At 54.8% G+C, this 22068-nt stretch overlaps 1 protein-coding gene across 1 annotated transcript; it reads right to left on the bottom strand.

Moving 5' to 3' along the window:
* Positions 1-664: 664 nt before the first annotated feature.
* Positions 665-13319, bottom strand: SASH3 (SAM and SH3 domain containing 3; the record flags this gene model as incomplete). Its single annotated transcript, XM_079727644.1, has 8 exons — positions 665-855; positions 1386-1536; positions 1672-1881; positions 2003-2151; positions 3383-3524; positions 4922-5068; positions 5692-5787; positions 13263-13319. The coding sequence occupies 8 exons, from the start codon at positions 13317-13319 to the stop codon at positions 665-667; spliced, it is 1143 nt and encodes a 380-aa protein (XP_079583770.1).
* Between the last annotated feature and the right edge of the window lie 8749 nt (positions 13320-22068).

The raw sequence follows: 22068 nt of genomic DNA, 5'->3' as shown, positions 1-22068 counted from the left end.
CACAGGTAACGGGACAGCAGACGTTTAATATCACAGAATGTCAGAGTTGGCCCTCAGCAACTATCCATTCTTATCCTGACCCATCCTAGACCCAGATTGAGGAAGGCACTCGGTTCAAGTGGCACAGTGATTTAGTGGCTAAACCTGTAAGAAAATTAAGGTGAAGGAAAGTAGGAAGATACATGTACATGTGGCTTTCTTCAAACCTTATTTAGAGAATCTGGATTCACCTGTGATCAGTTAGAGTCCTTGTCAATGACCAGGTTCCCTAGGGTATTGAGATTGACCTGAACCACTGACTCGGCCCCCTTTTCAGGAGCAGCGCGACAGGGGAAGGTGGTGTGGAGGCAAGGAGGGCTTGGAGGCCTTGGTGGTGAGGGGCATGGGCCCGGTGGCCCCTCAGTGCCCCCCCTGCTCCGGCCGCAGCTGGAAGGGCTGTGCTGTCAAGTAGCTGGTGGAGGGAGGCGGCCCGGCTTCGGCCGCTTGGCTTGTCGTGCACTCCAGCCGCGCCTGTAGGGCTTGGCCTGCCTCTGCTGCCCTAGGCACCCCTGGGGGAGCGGGGCCGGGCTCGGTGCCAGTCCTCCGGCCCGGGGCCACCGCGGGAGGCTGGGTCCAGCCCCGTGGCCTGGGCTGCTCGGGCCCAGCCTCGGCCCACACTGCCGCCTCAAGGTGCCCCGGCCAGGGAGAGGCCGTGTAGCTGCTCCTCGGCACCCGCCAGCTCTGCCTCATCGCGCCCGCTCTCTGAACCCTCGAAGCAGCCCGAGTCACGCGGGATGTCCACCTTGGGCTCCGCCACCGTGTGCACCACTGGCTCCTGGCTGCTCTCGGCGCCCTCTTCCGCCTCCTCGCTGCCGGCTGCCAGGGGCCAGGGAGGGAGAGGAATGTGGGGGGCTTGGCCCTTAGCTGGGAGGGGCTTCAGAAACCCTGGGGGCCCCATGTGGGTGGAGGGACCCTGGGAAGCCCGCTGGAGGCCGTCTCTTCTTCTGGTCACCCACCACCAAGCACCCCTGCCCTTTCTCGGCCCTTCTGGTGGGAGTGGTTTCCAGGCCAACTCTCCCGCCCAGGAGCTCAAACTTCTTCAGCACTGAGCTAGTAGCCAGGACACCTGCTCTTGAATCGTGGCTCTGTCGTTACCCAACTTGGAGGCCTTGAGTCCATGCCGTATCTTCTCCGGCCCTAAGTCTCCCGTTTGATCCCAAAGGGAGTTGAGCCCGATCATTCCTAAAACCCCTTCTCATCACAAGCTCTGCCTGAGACTGGAATTCAAGCGTGGAAAGTGCCTGCGCACTGCAGAGGGGTGCAGGGGCAGGACCCGGGCAGGCCTCCCTGCCTAACACACCCGACTCCAGCGCTACGCCCCCTCCCCCACTCCTAAGGCCACTCACTGTCGTAGTCCAGCAGCAGCTCAGCAGCCGTGAGCAGCTTGGCCCGATGCTGTGGGTCCATGATATTCAGCTCGTTGAGGTGTGTTTCCCGCAGCTCTTTGAAGTCCTCCAGCGTCTGGTAGCCATTGAGCAGCAGGGTGGACGTGTGCTCCTGTGGGCAGAAGCAGGCCACCAGCGCGGCCGCTTACAAGCCGCCCCCACCTAGGACCCGTCTCTCCCCGCAGAGCTGACCTGCCCTGGCCCCCATCCCTTGCTCCTAGACACTAGACTAGGTGCCAGCTCAAACCTCAAGGCCGATGCGCTCCAGCAGCTCATGCAGAGTCTTGGGCTTGGGCCTCTTGCCCTTGCTCTGTCGGCGGCTGGGGCGGGCAGGTCCCACAGCCTCCTCGGGCAGCACATCCACGTAGATGAACTTGAAAGAGCCCAGCCTGCCATTGAGCAGGCCCAGCCACGTGCCCACAGGCGGCTTTTCGATGATCTGAATCACATCTCCTTTCTGTGGGAGGAGGGCAGAACGGAACAGAGCGGGGGCGAGGTGGCCCCTTGGCCTCCTGTACCCTCTACCTGTATGGGGTACAGCCTGCCAGGCTCAGCAGGGGCCTGGATGCCAACCTTACCTGCAGTTTCAGTGAGTCGTGGTCATACGGGCTGGGAGTGAAGTCGGTGTGGACTCGTGCCCGGCCACAGAAGGGCCCTGTGTACTGGGGGGCAGGTGGTTCCTCCCCGAAGCTGCCAGAGCCTGGGCTGGGGCTGCAGAGCTCACTGCCTGCAGGAAATGGGACAGGGAGGAAGGTCACCTTTGTCCCTGGACAGCTGGGGCAGTGCCCAGCAGGTACCTTCCAGGGGGTCTGGCTAGAAATCCCAAGGATACATGCTGGGGAAGAAAACCGAGCTCTAGTAAGTCTCACACTGCAGATGGGATTCTGACCCAACCCCTCTGCCACCCTGAAGGAGCATAGCTTCCCTCCTGGCGTCCCAGGCATGAAAATAGTTGACCATAGAAGGAGGAATGGCTCACAGATCAAAGACTGGGCAAATTGGGAGGGTCTCTAGAGAACAACTGGGCCAACACCCCAATGAACAGATGAGGAAAACTGAGGCCAGACAGGCCAAGTGACCTGCCCAAGGCCTCTCACCTTATAATTGGCAGCACTGGGTCTGTTAGACTCCAGGCTTCCTGACTCCCACTCCAGTGCTCCTGGAAGCCACCTTCCACCCAGGAAGCCACATCGTGCATCAATATTTTACTTTGTCTCCTTAATAAGACTCTGTGTCAAGTTACAACATCACACGGAAACTCAAGACTTTCTCTCTGGGAAGGGCAGGGTGAGGGCCTAAGTGGCTTTCAGTGGGGGTAGGGAGGTGTCTTTGGAGCCAGAGAAAGATCAGAGAACTTGGAACTAATCCGAAGGGAGAGAACGACAGTGCCTCTGTAGGTCTGCAGCGCAAAGCCTGCAGCCCCTTGTCCAGGCAGGGCTGCTGGAAGCTCCTGTCCAGCCCCACGGACATCTAGAAGATGCCAAGTGGCACCCTGAGCCCAGAAAACCAAGGGCTGGTGTCCATGAGGCTGAGTCTTCACAGCTGGAGACCCTATACCCCCACTCGAGCCTCGGATGTCAGAGGCCCAGGGAGCCGTAGCCTCTAGCTCCCCTTGGAAGGTGGGGGAGGGCTGGTCCAAGAGGGCAATGGGGCTCTTCCTGTGCCCTTGGCCCCCTCCAGCAAGTGGAGGCTCCTCTAGGGCAGAACTAAGTTCAAGCCTGGGTCACCTTAGGCGAGTCACTTAACCTCCCTGAGCCTCAGTTTTCACATCAATAAAGTGGGGATAATAATAGTACCGGCCCCATGAGATTGTTGTGAAGATTTAACGTGAAGAGGGCTGGGAAAGGTCCCAGCAGGCTAACAGTAAAGGTTCATTTCTCTTTGCCACACCCTCCCAGACCCCGCCCTTTCCTCCAGACTCAGCAGGTGTGCCCCTCCTCCCCTCCTCCCCTCCTCACCTGTGGACGCCTGGCGGCTGAGTGCTGGGAGCTGCTGCTCCTCCTGCTCAGAAAAGGCCAGCGCCATCTTCTCAGGGCCAGGGCTGTCCAGGCTGAAGTCTGGAGACGTCGGGGAGGCTGAGCCCTCCTCCAGAGTATCTCCCTGGAGGGGAGGAGAGGCAGCAAGCCCTGAGCAGTCCCGGGTGCAGAGGAAATGGGCCTGGGCTCCAGGGAGAACTGGGGCCTGGCTGGAGCCCCAGCTCTGCCTCTTGCGGGCTGCATGGCGCCCTCTGGGCCCTAGTTTCCTCTTTTGTGAAGTGGGACTGACAGTCCTTGCCCTGCCCACGTCATGGAATGAGGCTCAACGGGGGTGCCGTGTGAATGCACTTTGTCAGCTTGAAGTGCCAACTTACACACAGAAAAGGCCTCGGTGCCAGAACTGAAACTCAGAGCTGTTACTAGGGCGTAGCCAGGCAGACCACGGCGCTGGAGAGTCACTACTTTTGACTGTGCTCCTATGTGCCAGACAGAGGATTTCATTTAATCCTCACTTGAGGATATGTGCTCGGTCATCCCAAGTTTACAGATGAGAAGTAATGGAGGAACGTTCCCGAGGCCACGCAGCAGCCCACAGACAAGTCGGTCTGACACTAGGGCTCCTGGGCCTCCCCACACCTCAGTGCGGTGGTAACTTTCACAAATGACTCAATGGCAATAAAAGCCCTGATTTGTAGAAGTTGCCAACTCCTGTATTGTAAATATTCCCCACCATGTCCAACAGACAGCTACCACTCTGGAGTCACTGAATGAGTAGCATCATCGGCTATTTCCACCCCCCAAAGACTGTAGAAGCCAGTAACCTCAAGGGCACAGAGAACAGTGAAAGGTAGTACAAGAATTAGGAAATGAGTTTTGAAGACTGACTTTAGGCTTTTTTTAAAATAATAGATTTAATTCTAAGTTGGTAGAAGTTAATTTTCAGTAATGGTTGTATCTCACACCTGGCTCACAAAATTCCTGAAAATTTGACCAACTGCTATCCAGAGCTGGCATGAGCCAGTGAGCACACTGCTGCCAGGGCACCTCCTCCAAGAACCAGGAGCAAACCAGACTCGCTGTGTGACTTTGGCTACTTGGATGTGCCTGCCCCACAGCTGTGTGTTCTGCCCTCCCTCCCTGGGCCGAAGCCAGCCTTCTTGATTTTCCTTCATAGGGCCTCTTTGAACCAAGCCTTCCCAATCACAGGGGCTGGTTCCAAGCAAAAGTTTGCGGTGGATGAGTTTGCGCTATGTGATCTCATCTCCTCAGACCTGCCTGCCCAGGAAGCTTCTGTTACCCAGAACTTCATCCCTCCTCGGACCCCACTACTGCTCCCTCAGGACCATCCATGCCTTCCTGCCATGTCCATGGCTGAGGGAGCTCCCTTCCCAAGGTGACCTTCCTGCTTGTACGGGGCCAGGCATCGTTACCTGAGCGTGGCTGTCACAGTGGCCGTGCTCAAACCCTACCAGAGCGGTGCCTGTCCTCCCTGTCCCCCCTCCCATGGGTCCCAGGCCTCACCATCTCCTCCGACAGGGCCTTCACCATCATCTTGCCCATCTTCCTGTTCATGGTTCGGGAAATCACGGCCCTCCACTTCTTCCCCAGCTTTTTGCTGCTCTTTCCAGCATCCTCTGGGGTCGGAACTCCTGAGTCATCTTCTGGAATCTGTGACAATAAATGTGGAGGTCCAGGAACCCTAGTGACCCTGGACCCGTGTCTGGGTCCACGACTTGGGAGCAGAAGGCGGCTTTTGGGTCCTGGCAGATGCTGGAAGGGGGAGGAGAGCTCCCCACCCCTTCCCTTTTAGCCCCAGACCTGTCCTAGGCCCTATTCGTTTGTATTTAACTTGACAATTAATTTGCAATCGAAAAGAATGCAGGTGAGGTTTTAGGGCCCAGAATTTTGGTGGGTGAGAGACATGGGCCCACTGTATTTAAAAAGACTTTGCCGGGCCTCCCTGGTGGCGCAGTGGTTGAGAGTCCGCCTGCCAATGCAGGGGATACGGGTTCGTGCCCCGGTCCGGGAGGATCCCATATGCCGTGGAGCGGCTGGGCCCGTGAGCCATGGCCGCTGAGCCTGCGCGTCCGGAGCCTGTGCTCTGCAACGGGAGAGGCCACAACAGCGAGAGGCCCGCGTACCGCAAAAAAAAATAAAAATAAAAAAAAAAAAAATAAATAAAAAGACTTTGCCGCAACAATCCGAAAAGGGTCTTCCCCGCCCCCCAGCTCCCCGCCATTCCCCCACCCAGGGCCCGCAGCCAGATCCCCCAAGGAGGCTCTGAAACTCACATTATCATCCAGATTAAATTCCTTCTCGCTCACCACTGGGGAGCTGGGTTTGGATTTGGCAAAATCTTTGAAGCTGCTGGAGCGCTGAAGCGAGAGCTGGAGGAAGCAGAGGTGTCGCCATCAGTGGCACTAAAAATGGTGGCCGAGTCAGGAGCCAAAAGCTGTCCCGGCTCCCAACACACCGCGTGTACCCCAGGGCTGGACAGGGCCACGGGGCTATGGAGGTGAAGCTACAAGACGTCCTCTGGCTACCGGGCTTCATCCTGTTCTTTAGCTGTGAGCAGCCGCTAAAGCAGGCCGCAGAGCAAGCTCCCTACCTCAGGAGCCTCCACCCGAGTCAGGTCTCAGACTAAGCCTGGCTTTCCACCAGTACCTGAAGTCTGGTCCCCAGAACCCTGTGGTGAAAGACTAAATGAGTCTGAGTAAACGCGTATCTCCTACTGGAGACATATCTCAGCACGAACCGCAGCATCACCTTTATTTATATAACAGGGCAAACCCTCCCAAACCCCGCAGCCTGGCCTCCAGGCTCTGTCTTCCCCAAGCATGGTTTCCTGGGACGGTGATCGCGGCAAACACATTGGGGCCTCCAGGCTGATGCATCTGTGCCCCAAGAAGAGGAAGGCAATCCCCCCAGGGGCAAGACCTGGCATTATGCGTTCTGGAAAGCCACAGGAGAGACTGATTCAGAGAAGGTGCCCGCAGATTTGAGATACAAATGATTGGGTTGAATACAGTAAAAGAAAGCTGCCATTTTGTCTGTCTTCATCTCTGCTTTTAACTTAAGTTAGCCGCTAATGCGACGAGCTGGCTACACTAGACGTGTGCCAGTGTTCAGACTTGTAGCCCCGACCTATTGTTTGTGCTGTGAATGAAAAATGTTGCCAGCCATATCAGCAAACAAAGGATGCTGCGGCCAGCAAGCCATCGACAACCGCTGCCCTGATGGTGAGTCCCGAGGGAACTCAGGATGGAGACAAACGGGCTGCCCTCTGTGAAGCCCCCAGCGGTGCACCCTGAGGGGACACTGGGTGGGACACAACAGGATACTAGCCTTTATCTTTGCATAGCAAAGGAATGATTTCAATAAGCCCTGACTCTTGCATCTTTCCATACACAGAAAAGGGCTAAATTCAACTACTTGGGATATCTGGTTTCCTTTAACAGTAATCTTTTGATGTTCCCACTGCCTGGTCTTTGCTGCAAAAACCCTTGTATATCCTGGCTTCTCCCTTACCTCTTGGGAGCAGTCCCTCAGAGCTCTCTGAGAGGCTGCCTCCGGGGCTTGAAGCCCTCAGAAAGTCTGCCGAATAAACCATAATTCTCAACCTTTAGGTTATGCATTTTTTTTCAGTCGACAGTGCTGATAAGCCTGTTTTCAGGAAATGAGCTTTCTTAACTGTATGTGCAACGCACATGGCAAAATAGCAGGAGAAAACCGGGCCAGGTAAGGAGGGCCGACTTTAGACACAAGAGGTGGAGGCTGAGCCCGAATCAAGATCAACAGTCAAGACCAGAGATACACACAGGAACCAGAGTTCACAGATGGCCAGACAGATAGAGCAGGTCGGCGGCAGACACCAGAGATAAGGGCTTGAGGAACCGAAGCCCCAAACCCGCTCAAAGCTGAAAGTTTCACATCCTCTTTCCTACAAAAGGGGGGTCCAGTGACAATCCCCCAGGGCAGGGGCAGTATCACCTGCCCCCTCAGCATACACACAACTGGCCCCAGCTCCTGGGGACTGCAGTGGAACACTTCAGTTCTCTTGGTGGGTCTTGACCAAAAGCAAGTCAGCAGTCAGGGACAGCGGCCACACCTTCCTAGAGGTCACAGCAAGCTAGCTGACCAGAAACTAGGTCAGTGGTCAGGCCAAGCAGACACCACCACCATGAAGGCCTCCTGGGTGACGCACTTGCAGCCTCAGGGAGAAAGCCTCTTCCGAAGGATGCTGGGGAGCTGGGAAAGGGGGCTGAGGGGTTACAGGGAGGGGAAAGCGTGGCGGTGGGGTGACCGCTCCTGTTCCCGTGCATCTCCTCCATCCTCCTTCCCTGGTTTTCCCTGCCCGCTATTCTTTCCTCTTTTTCTTCCTTGCTCTCCCCTTCTCTCCTCCACCTTCCATTCATTTCCTCCTCTTGTATGGCTAAGATGCAGCTGCCTGGATAACTTCCTCCTTTTATTGCCTGGAAAAGAGGGAACAGAGAGAGGATGGGCACCAGGCTGGCCTGGGCCCAAGGAGGGCAGGCTGGGGTGCTATTTTTAGGCCGATGGGGCCTATTGTGGCCTCCCCTTCACCAATCCCAATCCCAAGAGTCGCCCCTGAAGCCCCAGGGACCAGTGATCCTGGAAAGCCAGCAGGAGGGCAGGCGTGGGGCTGGAAGTGGGCGTTGCTGAGGAAGAATAGACTCACCGCCAGGCTGCCCTCTAATTGCAGTTCTTACCTTTTTCTGTCATTAAGCTCAGTCGGGGTTGGGGGGTGGCTGGGAAAGTGACTTTTGGCTCGTGAGACCTTGTCAGGGCCCCTCTGTCCCAGCTTTAGCTCAAAATGGGAGAAAACCACCTAAAAGGGCCATGTGGGTGGCGCTGGGACGTGGGCCTGGCCGGCCACTCCTCAGCACAGAGACGGGGAAAGAGCTAGACAAGTTCTTTGGGTGACTAAGGGTGAGGGCCGTTTGCCCTGGGGGGCCTCTTGCCCCGCCCACCTCTAAACTCAGGGGCGGCCTCAAATATCCTGAATGCCTTTCGATGAGCCTGAAGTGACCCGCCCCCCTTAGCCAGGTGTGAGTGGACATCCTTGGGCCCTTTTGGATTTTCTGCCTGGCCTCCCTTTAGGGTGAGACCTTCCTGGGGGTCCTGGGTGGGAGGTCGTACCGTACACGTCGGCCACTTTTTCGTGTCTAAGGGGAGTATATGGGCCTCTTGGAAAGAGCTACTTTTTTGGCGTCACACATTGCTGAGTTCAACTCTGCGATGTGCGGCCTTCGGTGAGTTATTTAACCTCCCCAAACCTCAGTCTCTTTACTTGGGGTCGGCTAGCCAGAGTTCACATCTTGGCTCTGCCACTGACCAGTTGTGTAAAGCTGGGTCAATTCCTCAACTTCTCTGGGCTTCCGTTTCCTCATGGGTGAAATGGAGACCGGAGCACACACCTCAGTGGGTTGTTGGGTGGGTGACAGGGGTGAGCATGGGACACAGCAGCCCCGTGAGGCACGTTCAGGGAGGCTTACTTAGCCTTTCCAACAGCCCACCTCCAGGCTCTTAGCCCCTGCGCTGCCCACCTGGAACACTCTGCCCTTCTCTGTGTCAACCGTAGTTTTTCCCATCCTTCAGAATCCAGTTTAACCGGAAACAACTCAAATGCTCATCAGCTGTAAAGTGGATTCGTGAATTGTGGCCGAGTCACATGAGGGAAAAGCACATGGCAACGAGCTTCATGCAACTCTCCCCAACAATACAGTGACTCTCACGGCTACACCGCTGGGCAGAAGGGACCCACCACCAGAGTATATTATATGGTTCCCCGTACAGAAAGTTCAAAACCCGGCAAAACTAATCCATGGAAGTCAGAAGAGTGGTGACCTTTGGGGAAAGGGGTCATGTAGTGACTGGCAGGGGCATGAGGGAAGCTTCTGGAGGGCTGGAAGTGTTCTGTTTGATCTGGGTGCTGCCTACATGGGGATGTTCACTTAATGGAACTCCACTGAGTGCTACATTTATGATTTATGCACTTTTTCTACGGATATTATACTTCAGTAAAAAAGGTTTTTCAAATCCGGTTTTAAAGGCACTGCCCCCTGCAGGAAGCCTTCCCTGATCACCCCCTCAGAGCCTCACCCTGCCCCCACTGGCACATTCTTCCCCTGCTTCCTAAGACCGAGCGCCCTCTGGGCTCTGGGCACAGGCCTGTGCATGTGTGGGAATCCAGTAACGAGGGGTCAAGCACTGCCCCTGTGCCCGGTGCCCTGCCAAGCACTTTGTGTGTGTCCGCTCACTTCAGCTTCACTGCAGCCCTGTCTTTACATCGCACTTCCCATCTGGGGACACAGAATCGGAGAAATGAAGCATCCTAGGCGGAGTGGCGCAGCTGACAGTGGGAGGAACAGGGCTTTGAACCCCTGTCTGTGGCTCTGGAAGCCTGTGCTTGTTCCTGTGCTCAGAGCTCAAGAAGTTGCCCCCTAGTATAGAAGTGGATTAAGGGCAATGGCGGCTGCAGGCGTTGTTTGGAGGAAGCTACCAGGAGAGCAGGTGGGAGCATGGAGGAGGAAGGGCTCCGGAGGGCTTTGTGGAGAAGGAGGCGCATTTGAGCTGGGCTGTAGCAGGGGAGCCAGGATTGCTCCAGGTGGAGTTGGGAAGGGTTTGTCAAGAGTGAGAGTTAGGGATGTTCCAGGCGGGGCGATGGAATGGTGGGTACGCCAGTGCTTGGGGTGGGCGGCGGAGCATAAAAGGCCACAGAAGGCCCTTGCCAGCCATGGCATCAGCCTGTGGGCAATGAGGAGCCACTGGAAATATGAATTGCATGCTGGTGTGGAGGGGGATGCCAGGTGTGTGCTGTAAGAAGGGAGCCTGGGGGAAGTAGTGTGCTGGGGTTGGGGAACAGACGAGCAGGGAGAGACTGGAAGGACGGGACAGCAGCGCACTCAAATGGGAGCCTTGATTCCTCTCCATTTCTCCTGGCGAGAGGTCTGGGATGTAGCGAAAAGTAGGGGTGTGATGGGGTAGGACCATCCTTAGGGGAGGTAGGTCCCAGGACAAACCCCTGTCGACTACCTACACTCCAACAGACCAAAGAGAGTGCAGAGAGACACTTGATGGAGGCAAAAGTCTCCAAAAGGCAGCCAAGGGGTATTGCTCCCCCCATCCCGGGCGTCTCCCCAATCCTTCATGATGCATAGCAGGTGACACATCCTGACCCCACCATCCTGGAGGGCCTGTTCCCGACTCTGCTCTGCTGCTTTGAAGGTCACTCATTCCATGGCCATCTGGGCCTGCCCTGCAGAGCTCTCCTGCTGATAGGCTGAGTCTTTTATGCTCATCAGACTCTTCCAGTGCTTTTGAGATCAGTAGGAAGACAAGAGAGTAGAGGGAGAAGGGGTCAAGACCCTGGACACTGACAAATCTTGGCTTAGATCTCTGCTCTGCAGTTTACTCTGCTCTGCAGTTTACTAGCTGTGTGACCTCGGGTAAGTCACCTCGCCTCCCTGAGCCTCAGGCATAGAATGACGATAATGCCTGCCCCTACTTCACAAGGTTGTCGTGAAGAGCCAGCGGGCTAAGGGATGGGTGGAGTGCACAGCACAGCACCTGGCACCTGCTGAGCTGTTAGGTGCTGTTTTCTCCACTTCAGGGCTGGGACCGAAGCTCGGTCCTTGCGGTGGGTTCCCCACCCCCACCCACGCCTGTAGCGTACACCCTCTCGTGGACGCATGTACACATGTGACACAGTGCACTCACACGTATTGTTCCAGGCGATCCACACACCCGCCTGAGGTGGGCAGATCAGGAACTATCCCCCTTTTCCGAGGTGAGGAAACTTAGGCCCAAGGAAGGTCAGTGAACTGTCCAGGGTCCTACAGCTGGAACCTGGTAGGATTCCAACTCTGCTCTCTTGTCCCCTGCCCAGCACATTCTCCACTAGGTAGGCCCGAAAGGAGGAGAGGGACGGAGGCCTCTCTTGTCTTTGTGCTTTCCCCTCCACCACGTCACCTTGGCCTCTGAGGGAAAGGGACTTGCCCAAGTCACAGTGCTGGAGCCGCGCCGCTGCCTCCGGGCCTGGGGAAGATGCTGTCTCCACCTTCTGGAAAGTTGGCTTTTCTAAGGGCACTTCCATGGGATGGGCCTTGGAGAGTGGCTCTGGAGGTTGGCCCAGGCTCTGCAGGGGTGAGGTAGGGTTTGCCTGGACGATGCTGCCCTAGAGGACATGGTCCTCAGAGTGCCACAATGGCCTTGACTCTCCTGGGAGAGGCCTGTGGGAAATCCCAGAGGCCCAGTCACCAAACACAGAATCTGGATAATGGAAGTGGGGAAAGAAGACAGGACTTCTGGCTTCTGTGAGCCTCCGGGCACCTCCACCTGAGGCGGCACGGGGTGCCAGCGCTGCAGTGTTAGCTCTTTCTCAGACTCTTTCCTCCAGCTCAGCTCTCCTGTGGTTTGGGGCCCAGCGTGTGTAGGGCGGTCTCTGCTTCCCACCCCCATCAGCCGGACAGCAAGGGGAAGTGGACCCACTCACTGAGGAGGAACAGCCAGTGGTAAGTCTGCCGGGGGCTGGCGCTGTGCGGGGCTTGGACAGGGGTGACAGAGCCTGTGTGAAGAATCATGAATCTCTTTCCCACCCGCCCACCTCCACTGCAACCTTAGAGAAGCAGTTGGAGTGGGGAGAGTACAGCCGGAAGTGGCAGCCACCCCAGGACCTGAGATGGGGCAGGATGTACACCCCAGTGCCCTGATGCTCGGCTTCTCAGCTGGTTCAGTCTCCGTCTGGAAGCTACTCCCCTGACAAAGGGGCTCCCCCACGGAGCACCTGAACTGGGCTCCACGGGAAACCAGTGGGGCGCAGTGAGGGCCTGAAGGCCCTGGTCCTTGGCCTGTGGCTACGCCTGGCCTCTTGGACCTGGTTCAGGCCTGCTTTGGGATGGTCCTAGGCTCCTGCTGGCTGTGCGGGAAGTACCTGCTGATTGCCTGGGAGGATCTGACGATCGAGTCAAAAAATTAAGTCTAGAAATCCTCAGATCCAACTAGAGAAACCTAAATGTGGCAGAGCCTTCAAGGAATCTTCTAGTCTGGCCTCAAGACTCCAGGAAGATGAGCACCTCAGTTGCCTGTGGCAGCTGCTTTTCTTCCTGGCCTTTCAAATCCCTCCCCCACAGAATGTTTTCCTCCTCAGCCCTCCCTCCTACTCATCATCTCAGCACCTTCATTTCTCATTCTTCACAAATAATTTCTCTCCACCTGGGAAGAACCTGTATGCCCCCAGCATCCCACTGCAGGTTTGGAGGCCCTTTCCTTAAATCTGGAAATCACGCTGGCCCCCATCTTCAGGTGGGCCCCCTCTCCTTTGGGCCCCGGGATCTACAACAGAGCTGAACCATGTGGGCAGAGCCTGGGCTCTGGCCAAAGGGCGGGGGCCCTGGGAGCATCATGGCTCCTGGCTGGGCGGCCCAGCGGAGCCCTTTGAGTGAGATGGCTCCCGCCGGCGGGACCGGTGTAGGGAAGAGAGAATTAAGTACGGTCTTAGGGTTCCACTTGAGAATTGTATTCTATAATTCTCGAATTCTAGTCTAGGATTCTAGTCCCCAATTTTAAGTCTCTGTCTTATCATCGTCGGGTTGAATCCTACAACTTTTAGACTTCTAAGAACGCATTCTGTAACTCCGTTTCTCTAGAATTTGGGAAGTCTCTTCTGTACTTCTGTTACTCTAGTTACCTTTGGGCCCATGTCCCATGCCCTTGGGAGAATGGCCCGCACCTACAGACTCAACAGAAGGCCTCTGGCTCTTCCCACTTCCGTGAGTCCCGGAGAGGACGGGTTGAGAGAGCGGAGGGAAGGAAGCAGTGAGTTCCCAAAGATGTTCCTCACCTTTTTCTTCTGACTGGGCTCCTTCTCGCTGGCGTTGGAGGGCTTACGGCGCAACATGGTCCTCTACCCTGGTGATACTCCGTCCCTGCTCTCCTAGGTATCGAGATGCGGAGGCCTCTTGCTCAGCCTCGCCAGCACCGTCCAGGGGGCACGGCATGGACTGAGCCTCTGGCTGCCACTCTGACTGCTGCACTGGCAGCTTGGGGGTGCGGGCCATGGACACCCGGCGGCAGCAGCATACAGGAAGCCCTGTCACGTGACCTGCTCTTACAGCAATCGCAGCCCCTGCCGGCCCCTAGGGAGGAAGGAAGTCCCAGCTTCAGTCTCCAGAGATTCTGATGCAGACGGCTCTTGGGTTGAACAAGCAGAGAAAAGTCCCTACCCTGCCATCTCATGGCAACCATTGCCGGTCCTTCGGCCAGTCAACCTGACATTATACGGCCTACTCAAGCCCTTTATCTCACTGACCAGAGTCCCGAAACCGGAAGCGGGGCCATCTCTCTGCCTGGGGGGCCAATGCTCCCAGTCACCTTGCATCACCAAGGTCATCACTGCTATCAGTACCTCTCCTATCACCCCACAGCCGTCACTCCTATCTACAGCCATCAGCCCTGAAGTCATCTCCACTGCTACTGGCATACCTACAGCCACCACTGCTAGAACAACCATCCCTACAGCCATCACCCCTACAGTTGTCATCACTGCTGCTATCACTGTCACAACCATCATCCTCTCAACTGTCATCCTTACGGAGATTACAGCCAGTCACTCCCGTGACACTCTTACCCCACGACCATCATCCCTACAGCCATCACCCCTACAACCATCACCACACCCCTGCAGCCAACACCTTTCAGCTATCATCCCTGCAGTCATTCCCACTGCCATTAGCACCACTACAGTCATCACTGCTAAAACAACCACCCCTATAGTCAACACCCCTCAGCCATCTGTCTCTCTCTGCCTCACCACCGCCACTATCACCAGTACAGTGATCATCCTCATAGCTATCACCCTTACAGACACTATCACTATAGCCAGTCATGCTCACTGATGCCCTCACCCCTACAACCATAACTCCTAGAGCCATCTCCCCTCCGCCATCACCCTGCAGCTGTCATCTCCACTGTCACCGGCACACCTACAGCCATTCTCACCAGAGCAGTCACACCTAGAGTCAACATCCCTTGGCCATCACCACTTATATTTATCACCACCACAGCCATCAACATGAAAAAAAAAGCAATTGCAAGCAACTCCACACCACCAGCAAATGTCCCTTTCAGCAGGCATTTCTCGAATGTCTATGTGCTAAGTTTAGAATGTTCGCTTTGTGGGTTATCTGTGGCAGATATTTTAATAACCTTAATTACTTTTTCTTATTACAAAAGCAATTCATATGCATCATATACAATTTAGAAAACAAGGGTAAACAAAAAGAAAATTCAAAAATTCTCCGAAATTATCTTCCATACTATTTGCATGAATATCTTTTTCTGTTTTTGAGCATTTAACCTCTCTCTCTCTCCGCGTGTGTGTGTGTGTGTGTGTGTGTGTGTCTGTCTGTCTGTCTCTCTCTCTGCAGCATGATTTGCACAGAAAGCAGATCAGTGGTTTGGGGGGATGGGGAGGGGAGGGAGAGATCAGGAGGGGCACAAGGACCCTTTTGGGGGTGATGGATAGTTCACAATCTTGGTTGTGGTGATGGTTTCATCGGTGTATACATATGTAAAAACTCAACAAGTCGTATACTTTTAAAATGTGCAGCTTATTGTAGTTAAATTATACCTAAATAAAGCTGTTTTTAAATTTAAAAAAATTAAAGTCCCACTTCACACACTGCATCTGCTTGTCAAACTGAGCACAGGCTCAAGATTTTCTCCTGCCATTAAATGTTCTTCTACGACATGATTTGTAATGGCCGCCGAGCAGCCCATTGTACGAATGCACCACGATTATTTCACTAGGCCCCTACAGATGAACTTACGTTGCCTTGATATTTTTACTCCTAATTGTACATCCTTAAAGTAAATATTCGTGTACAGCCACGAATTTTTTCTCAGGATAGATTTCCAGAAGGGGAATCCTTGGGTTAAAAGAAAGGTGTGCATCTTTTTAAGGCTTTCCATTCTGGGACACTTGTGAAATCCGAGGCTGTTCCCAAGATGTTCTGGCGACTTCCTCGCCCCTACTCTCCAGCCTGCCCTACGCCCTCCCAGCATCCATCCGTGGGGATGAGCTCAGGAAAGACGAGGTCCTTCTCCCCCAAGCTGAAACCATACTTCTTTGGCTGCGTCCTACTCAGCCTGCTGGGTAGACTCGAGAAAAGACCACGCTCCCCCGTCCCCTCCCCCCACGCCGGGCCTGCGCTTTCCAGACTGAAAGTCCCTCCCCTGCCGCCCCAGGCGCGGGCGCGGGAACGGCTGAGGCTGCGCGGCGCGGTGTCGGGGACCCGGCGGGCCTTTGGTGGCGGGCGCGATCGGGGGCGCCGGGTGGGGGACGCGGCTGCAGGGTTCGCGGCTCCTGGGGGGCCGGCGGCCGGAGCGGCCGGGGAGGGAGCCGTCGGGCAGAACCTTCCCGGCCTGCGCCGCGACGGCGCGTCCCGGCCCCGCGCAGGATGTGCCGGCTTCCTGTTTGCTCAGTCCCGGCAGAGAGCCGAGCTCACACACTAACCACAGAGCCTTCAAAGGCAGCCAGCCACCTAACCCCAGCGCTGGGCGGCCCCGACCGCCTCGCCGAGGCCTGGGAAAAGGCGGCGGGGTGGGGGCGGGGTGAGGGGCACCTCGAGAGAAGTACAGAGAGGCGACCAGCCCCCGGGACAGAAGGGAGCGGGTGTTTTCAGCCTTTCCCTTCTGACTTCTTTTCATATCTGTCGCTTCTGGTAAGAAGTCTCCACTCCGGGGGTCCTGGGCTCCCTCATCCTGACTTGCCTTCCCGGAATTTTCTCTCGCAGCAGATTGCCCTGGCCCCAGTTCCGTTAGGTCAGGCCCCAGCTGGCTAATGGGCCCTAAACACTTTTTTAATAGGTTTCCCTTCCAAGCAACACATTTGCATTTTATAGGTTCTGATCCAGGTACATAAAGCCCTCAACTAAAGAAGCGATCCAGGTCAGTAGTTCAGTGAACAAGGCCACCTCAAACTTGATAATGGGCTGGCAAAGAGGACATAGGAGCTAGCTCTGGGTCCTTGTGCCAGGCACTCGGACGAGATGCAAGATAAATAGCTGTCAAGGTCCCTTGCACCCGGGAGCTTACATCCTAGGTGGGGCGGCAAGCTTACATTGCCCAGCACTTGTTCTTTGACAAGCACTGCATCAGGCACTTCAAAAACGTTATTTAATCCCGGCACAGGCTCCCCACCCAACCCGGGTAAGTAGTTTAAATTGGGATTATTATGGCAAAGATGTGTCCAGTATAAACGTGGGGCAGGAGAGCCTTGATTTAACGGCAATATTGCCGTGTGTGTGTGTGTGTGTGTGTGTGTGTGTGTGTGGTGGGGTACGAGGTGTTCCACCGATAGTGAGACCCGTCTGAACCTTCAGAGGGTGGATACTGGGCTTCCAGAGATACAAAGGTCATTGTAGAGCAGCCCCCCACCTGCACCTCCCTGCAAGAGATTCTAATTTGGTAGACGATCATGAGTGGAATATTGGGCAGATGGGACCCAGACATGTACGAAAGCATCCCTCACTCTGCGAATGGGTACAACCCTGCGTTGAGAGAGTAAGAGTTCAGATAAGCGATATCTACATTTGGAAAACTTCCTGAATAATTCTTATAATATAATATATATATTATATATATAATAATTATATATATATTATATATATATTATATATATAATAACAATTCTTATTCTCACCTCCCCCTGCCACCCACACATATCCAGTCGAAAGTAAGAACACTACGTGGCAGGCGGTGGGCTTTACAACAACCCTATGAAGCAGGCACTGCTGTCATCCTCATTTTCCAGGGAGGAAGCCGAGAATCAGAGGGGTTCAGCAAACTATGTAAGACCACACAGCTTGGAAGTGATGGGAGCTGAGTTTTGAGCACAGGCTTGGTCTGGGTTCAGGGCCCGTGCTGTTAACCACTAGGCTCAAGTGCCTCTGATGCAGAGTTCCTGAACAAGGATGTGAGAGAATCGACACCCTACGCTGATTGGGGTGCCACAGGGCCACCTTGAAGCAGAGGGGAGTGAAGAGGATGGGGAGGGCATCTGGAAGCGGCATCATATACACAACAGATGGAGAGTTAGGGTTGATCAAGTGGGAGCGATCTGTAGGGGAGCCCTTGTCAGCCTGGGGAGTACTCAACATCTGTAATATCTGGCTTAGAGGGTTGGCGTTGGGAAGCAAGTTGACTTCAAACAGCTGTCGTGTAGAGGAGGAGGATGTATTCTGGGTGGCCAGGAATGACGAGGAAGAGGTAAATGGAAGGTTTGGGTTCCTTTCAAGGAAGACATTTTTGATATTCAGATGGTACTAGCTCAGCCCTGGTAAGTAGTGATCTCCCCGTCTCTAGAAATGTTCAAACAGAGACCACATAGTCCCCTTGGAAATACCTGGGCATTTCCAAGGTGAAGTCCATCGTGGTAGCCTGAGCCCTTATCAGACTTCATGGTGGTCATTTTAGGCAGGGAGGGCAAGGAGAGCAGAAGTGCAGGTGGGAGGAGGGCAGAGGAGGGCAGAGGAGGGCAAGGAGAGCAGAAGTGCAGGTGGGAGGAGGGCAGAGGAGGGCAGAGGAGGGCAAGGGGCCAGGGCAGGAGGCAGCCGTTCCCACGCACACAGACAGTACACACGAGCTTGCAGCTCTGGGAACGCTAGGGAGCCCCTGGCAGCAGGGGCTGATGGGAGGGAAAGACAGTCATCTCTGAATCTCTGAATTCATGATAAGGTCTTGGTTTAAAAACAAATAAAAACAAACACCTGCAGGCAGCTGTGGCAATTAGCATCAGAAGAGGAGGCTGGGCTTTGGTGCTTGAATAAAAACACACTCGGGACTCACTGGAGGCCTTTCTATGGGAGACTGGGAGGGACTGGAGACAGCTGTCTAGGGCTCTAGGAGAGGAAGAGCAGGATAACATCTCCAAGAAATGGAGTCAGGTAGAACTGCATTCAAATTCATCGCCATACATCACCTACTGACTGCATGACCTTGGGCAAGTGACTTTGGGCAATGAGCTCTAGATAATGACAATGATAATGTGGGCCTTGCTGGGGGGGGAGGGGGGAGGAGTGTGATGTGTGTGTGTGTGTAAGTGTAACCAGCATTACCCAGATGGCACGTCTGGAGAGAGTGCTCTTGGCCCGGTGCCCAGTGCATGGAAAGTTTGGTCCCTGGTGGGGGACTCCACTGATGTTCACTCCAGCCTCCAGTCCTGCCTTGGCACCTGCTTCTACATCTCACCTGGGCCCCAGCTGAATCTCTGCTCCGTGACCTGGTGGCCCATATCCTGTGTGTCTCCACCTTGTCAAGGGCAGGGTCCCTCAGCCCAAGGTATTCTAGAACACAGGAGATGTGACAAGCAAGGCAGCCTAGGACTACTCAGGACCACTGGGAGGGAAATTAGCATTTCAGCTTCAGGGCCTTGCCAGGGACCACTGGGGCTTTCTCAACCTCTCAGCCTACCTCACTTGAGCTGCTTGCTCAGTTCCTGTTTCACAAAGAAACTAGGAAGTGAGGAGATGGGCCAGCCTTAAGGCAAGGGTTGGCTGAGCAGGGCTGGCGCTGGGGAGTGCCTCCCACTCCCAGCTGAGAGAACCCTGGAGGACAGAGATGGACAGAGAGGAAACAGTTGCTCTTGACTCTTTCATATTCCTATTTTTTGGCACTAAGAGTGCCCAACCACTGAGGAAGTGCCCAGTGAGTTGGTAAAATTCACTGCTGACGTGGTTTAGCTGGTGAAGAGTAGCGAGCCCCGCCCCTTCTGTGGTCCTAGCCCATGAACAGCTGGAGCAGCTGGCGGGCAAATGAGAGAGAACTGACAGTTATCTTTTTTTTTTTTTCGATATGCGGGCCTCTCACCGCTGTGGCCTCTCCCGTTGCGGAGCACAGGCTCTGGACGCACAGGCTCAGCGGCCAAGGCTCACGGGCCCAGCCGCTCCGTGGCATGTGGGATCCTCCCGGACCAGGGCACGAACCCGCGTCCCCAGCATCGGCAGGCAGGCTCTCAACCACTGTGCCACCAGGGAACCCCGACAGTTATCATTTTGAAAGTGAACCATTTAGACTCTTTGTGTACGTGTGCAGGTATGTATGTATGTGTCATCTTACCCACGCTCTTTCCTATTCCAGAAAGGATTTAAAGGGTCAAAAGTGTAGCTCAATCCCATCATCACCACTGCTGTCACAGCTGTGTGACATCAAACAGGTCTCCATGGGCCTCACTTTGCTCATTAGCGCCAGTAAGGGAGTGACAGAGGCACACACTGAGATGCACAGGGGAGCCAGCACAGAGCTGAGTCAGGAATGCTGGGGACTTCATCCCAGCTCCTGCCCCAAAGGGCAGTGTCACCTTGGGCAAGTTCCTTCCTTTCTCTGGGCTGCTGTTGCAGTTTCCCCGTCTGGACACTGAAGGGACCAAACCTGGTTTTTGTTTATTTGGTCCTGGAGCTCCTAGTCAGGACGGCCTATGGCATTTGTGGGGCCCGGTGCAAAATGAAAGTACAGGACCCCTTGTTAAAAAAATTCTTAAAGATTTCAAGATGGTGACAGCAGAGCATCACATCAAGAGTGGGGCCCTTCTAAGCACAGGGCCTTGCACGACTGCACAGGTCAGTCAGTCACCCAGGAGGTGGCCCTGCAATTGCTTCCAGTACAACTTTATGGGAAGCCCATCCAGCCCCCTTTTTTTTTAATTGAAGTATAGTTGATTGACAACATTGCATCATTTTCAGGTGTACTGGGGCTCTGCTTTGCCTTGTGGCATTTCTGAGGAGCCTTGAGCTCTGGGAAGCATAGCTGGGAAAACAGATTAGATACTTGCTCAAAAGTCTGTCTGCTTTTGACAATTTGTATGTAAAATTTTGGCCCCAAACGTTTTCCTTACCTCCCTCCAAAAGTGGGCAGATAATAGCATTTTCATCTCTTGTCTGTGCGGCTTCCTGGCTTACAGAGCGCTGTCACATCTGGATCTTACAGGCTTCTCACCTCATGAGGAAGGCGGTCCAGGTAGTTTACAGAAGGAATAACTGAACACCAGAGAGGTGCAGTGACTTGAGCAAGGCCACACAGCTGGTACAAGGACCCTAGAATCCTAACGCTTAGGAAAAGGGAGTTTTCCACATGGCCTGCTCCACAGCGGCAATCAGCAGGCGAGGAGGGGTTTGGTAAGCTCTATCCTCCAGCACAAAAACCAAGGACCGGAGCCCAAGGGGACATTTATTTATCTTCGGTAATGATGTCTCAAGCGCCCTGCATGTGTTAGGAGCCCTGCTGTGGGTGCCCTGACCGTTTCCCTGCCTGATCCGGAGGGAAGCCCTTGAAGCAGGATGCTCCATGTGCTGGGCACCTGAGGCCCTGGAGGGGAGGCGCTCGGGTGGCTGCGGCCCCCTCTGCAGCCAGGCTTCTGAATTCAAAAATGGTGGATTAGAAGAGGCAGTTAAACTGTGGGGAGGAGATGAGGCGCAGCCCTGGGTCTTGCACTAAAGGGAGGAAAGGGCGGCACGTGAGCTGCCCTGGGCTGAAAGGCCTGCGAGTGGGTCTTGGCCAGGCACCCAGGCCCTCCTGCTGCCCAGGAACCCCAGGATCAAGTGTCAGGGGTCAAAGGTAAAGGCCTGGGCGGGAAGGCCCTGGGGAAGCAGGATGGTGTGGAGAACATGAGCTAAGTGCTACTCACCAGCCACGTGATCCTGATTGAGTCTGTTTTCTCATCTGTAAAACAGGGAAAGCCAGATCCCTTGCCCTTTTTTGAGAGAATGGGTCCTGGAGTCATTTGCCTGGTTTGATTCCTGCTTTTTTCATATCCTTGATGCGTGACCTTGAGCGACTTGGTTAATCTCTCTGAGCCTCGCTCTGTCCTCTCACTTGTAAAATGGGAACCCTAAAAGTACTTTCTCAGAGGTTGTGGGGATGAAATGGGAAAATGGGATAACGTATGGTACGCTTAAAAATTTCAGAGGGTAGGTCTCATGTTTAATGTTCTTACCACAATAAAATTTAAAAAATGTAAAAGAATGCATGTAAAGCACAGTGCCTGGAGCATAGTAAACACTCAGTGGATGGTAGCTCTGATGATGATGATGATGGCGGCGGCGACGATGGCCACTAATTTTATTATGAGCAGCTGTCTTTGTGGGGCGATCCTGTGGGGGAACAAATGACTCAGCAGACAGAGGCCCGCTGTTGGGTGTTACAGGCTCTCAGTGAGGATGGCTCAGAGCTGTGGCCTTTGGGTGCAAGTATCGGTGGTGATAACTGTCACAGGTCACCCTCATGCTCGGCAAGCTAGGCCTGGTGGTCCCGTCTGGGGGACTCCTCGGCCTGGTGCCTTCGCCCAGCACTCTGCCCCAGAGACTTGCTTCCCTCCTCCCCCGACTCTGCTCCACTTCTGCTGGCCCCAACTTTCCGTGACCACCTTTGCCAAGTCCTCCAGCATGGGGCTCCCCTCATCCGGTCCACAAGGCTACCCGTCCTTTAGCACAGGAGGTGGTTGGCTGGGCGTGGCATTCATGCGAATCCACGTATGCGCACGCATGCTCACTTGCACGTTCTCAAACACATGTGCTCCCCAACTGAGCTTCTGGGAGCCTCACATCCCCGCCGCCACCGCAACTCCTCCCCTTCCTCTCCCACCACAAAAGCCA

This window comes from Hyperoodon ampullatus, assembly GCF_949752795.1.
Source record: "Hyperoodon ampullatus genome assembly, chromosome: X".
NCBI lineage: Eukaryota > Metazoa > Chordata > Mammalia > Artiodactyla > Ziphiidae > Hyperoodon > Hyperoodon ampullatus.
This window is presented reverse-complemented; position numbering and strand designations above follow the sequence as displayed.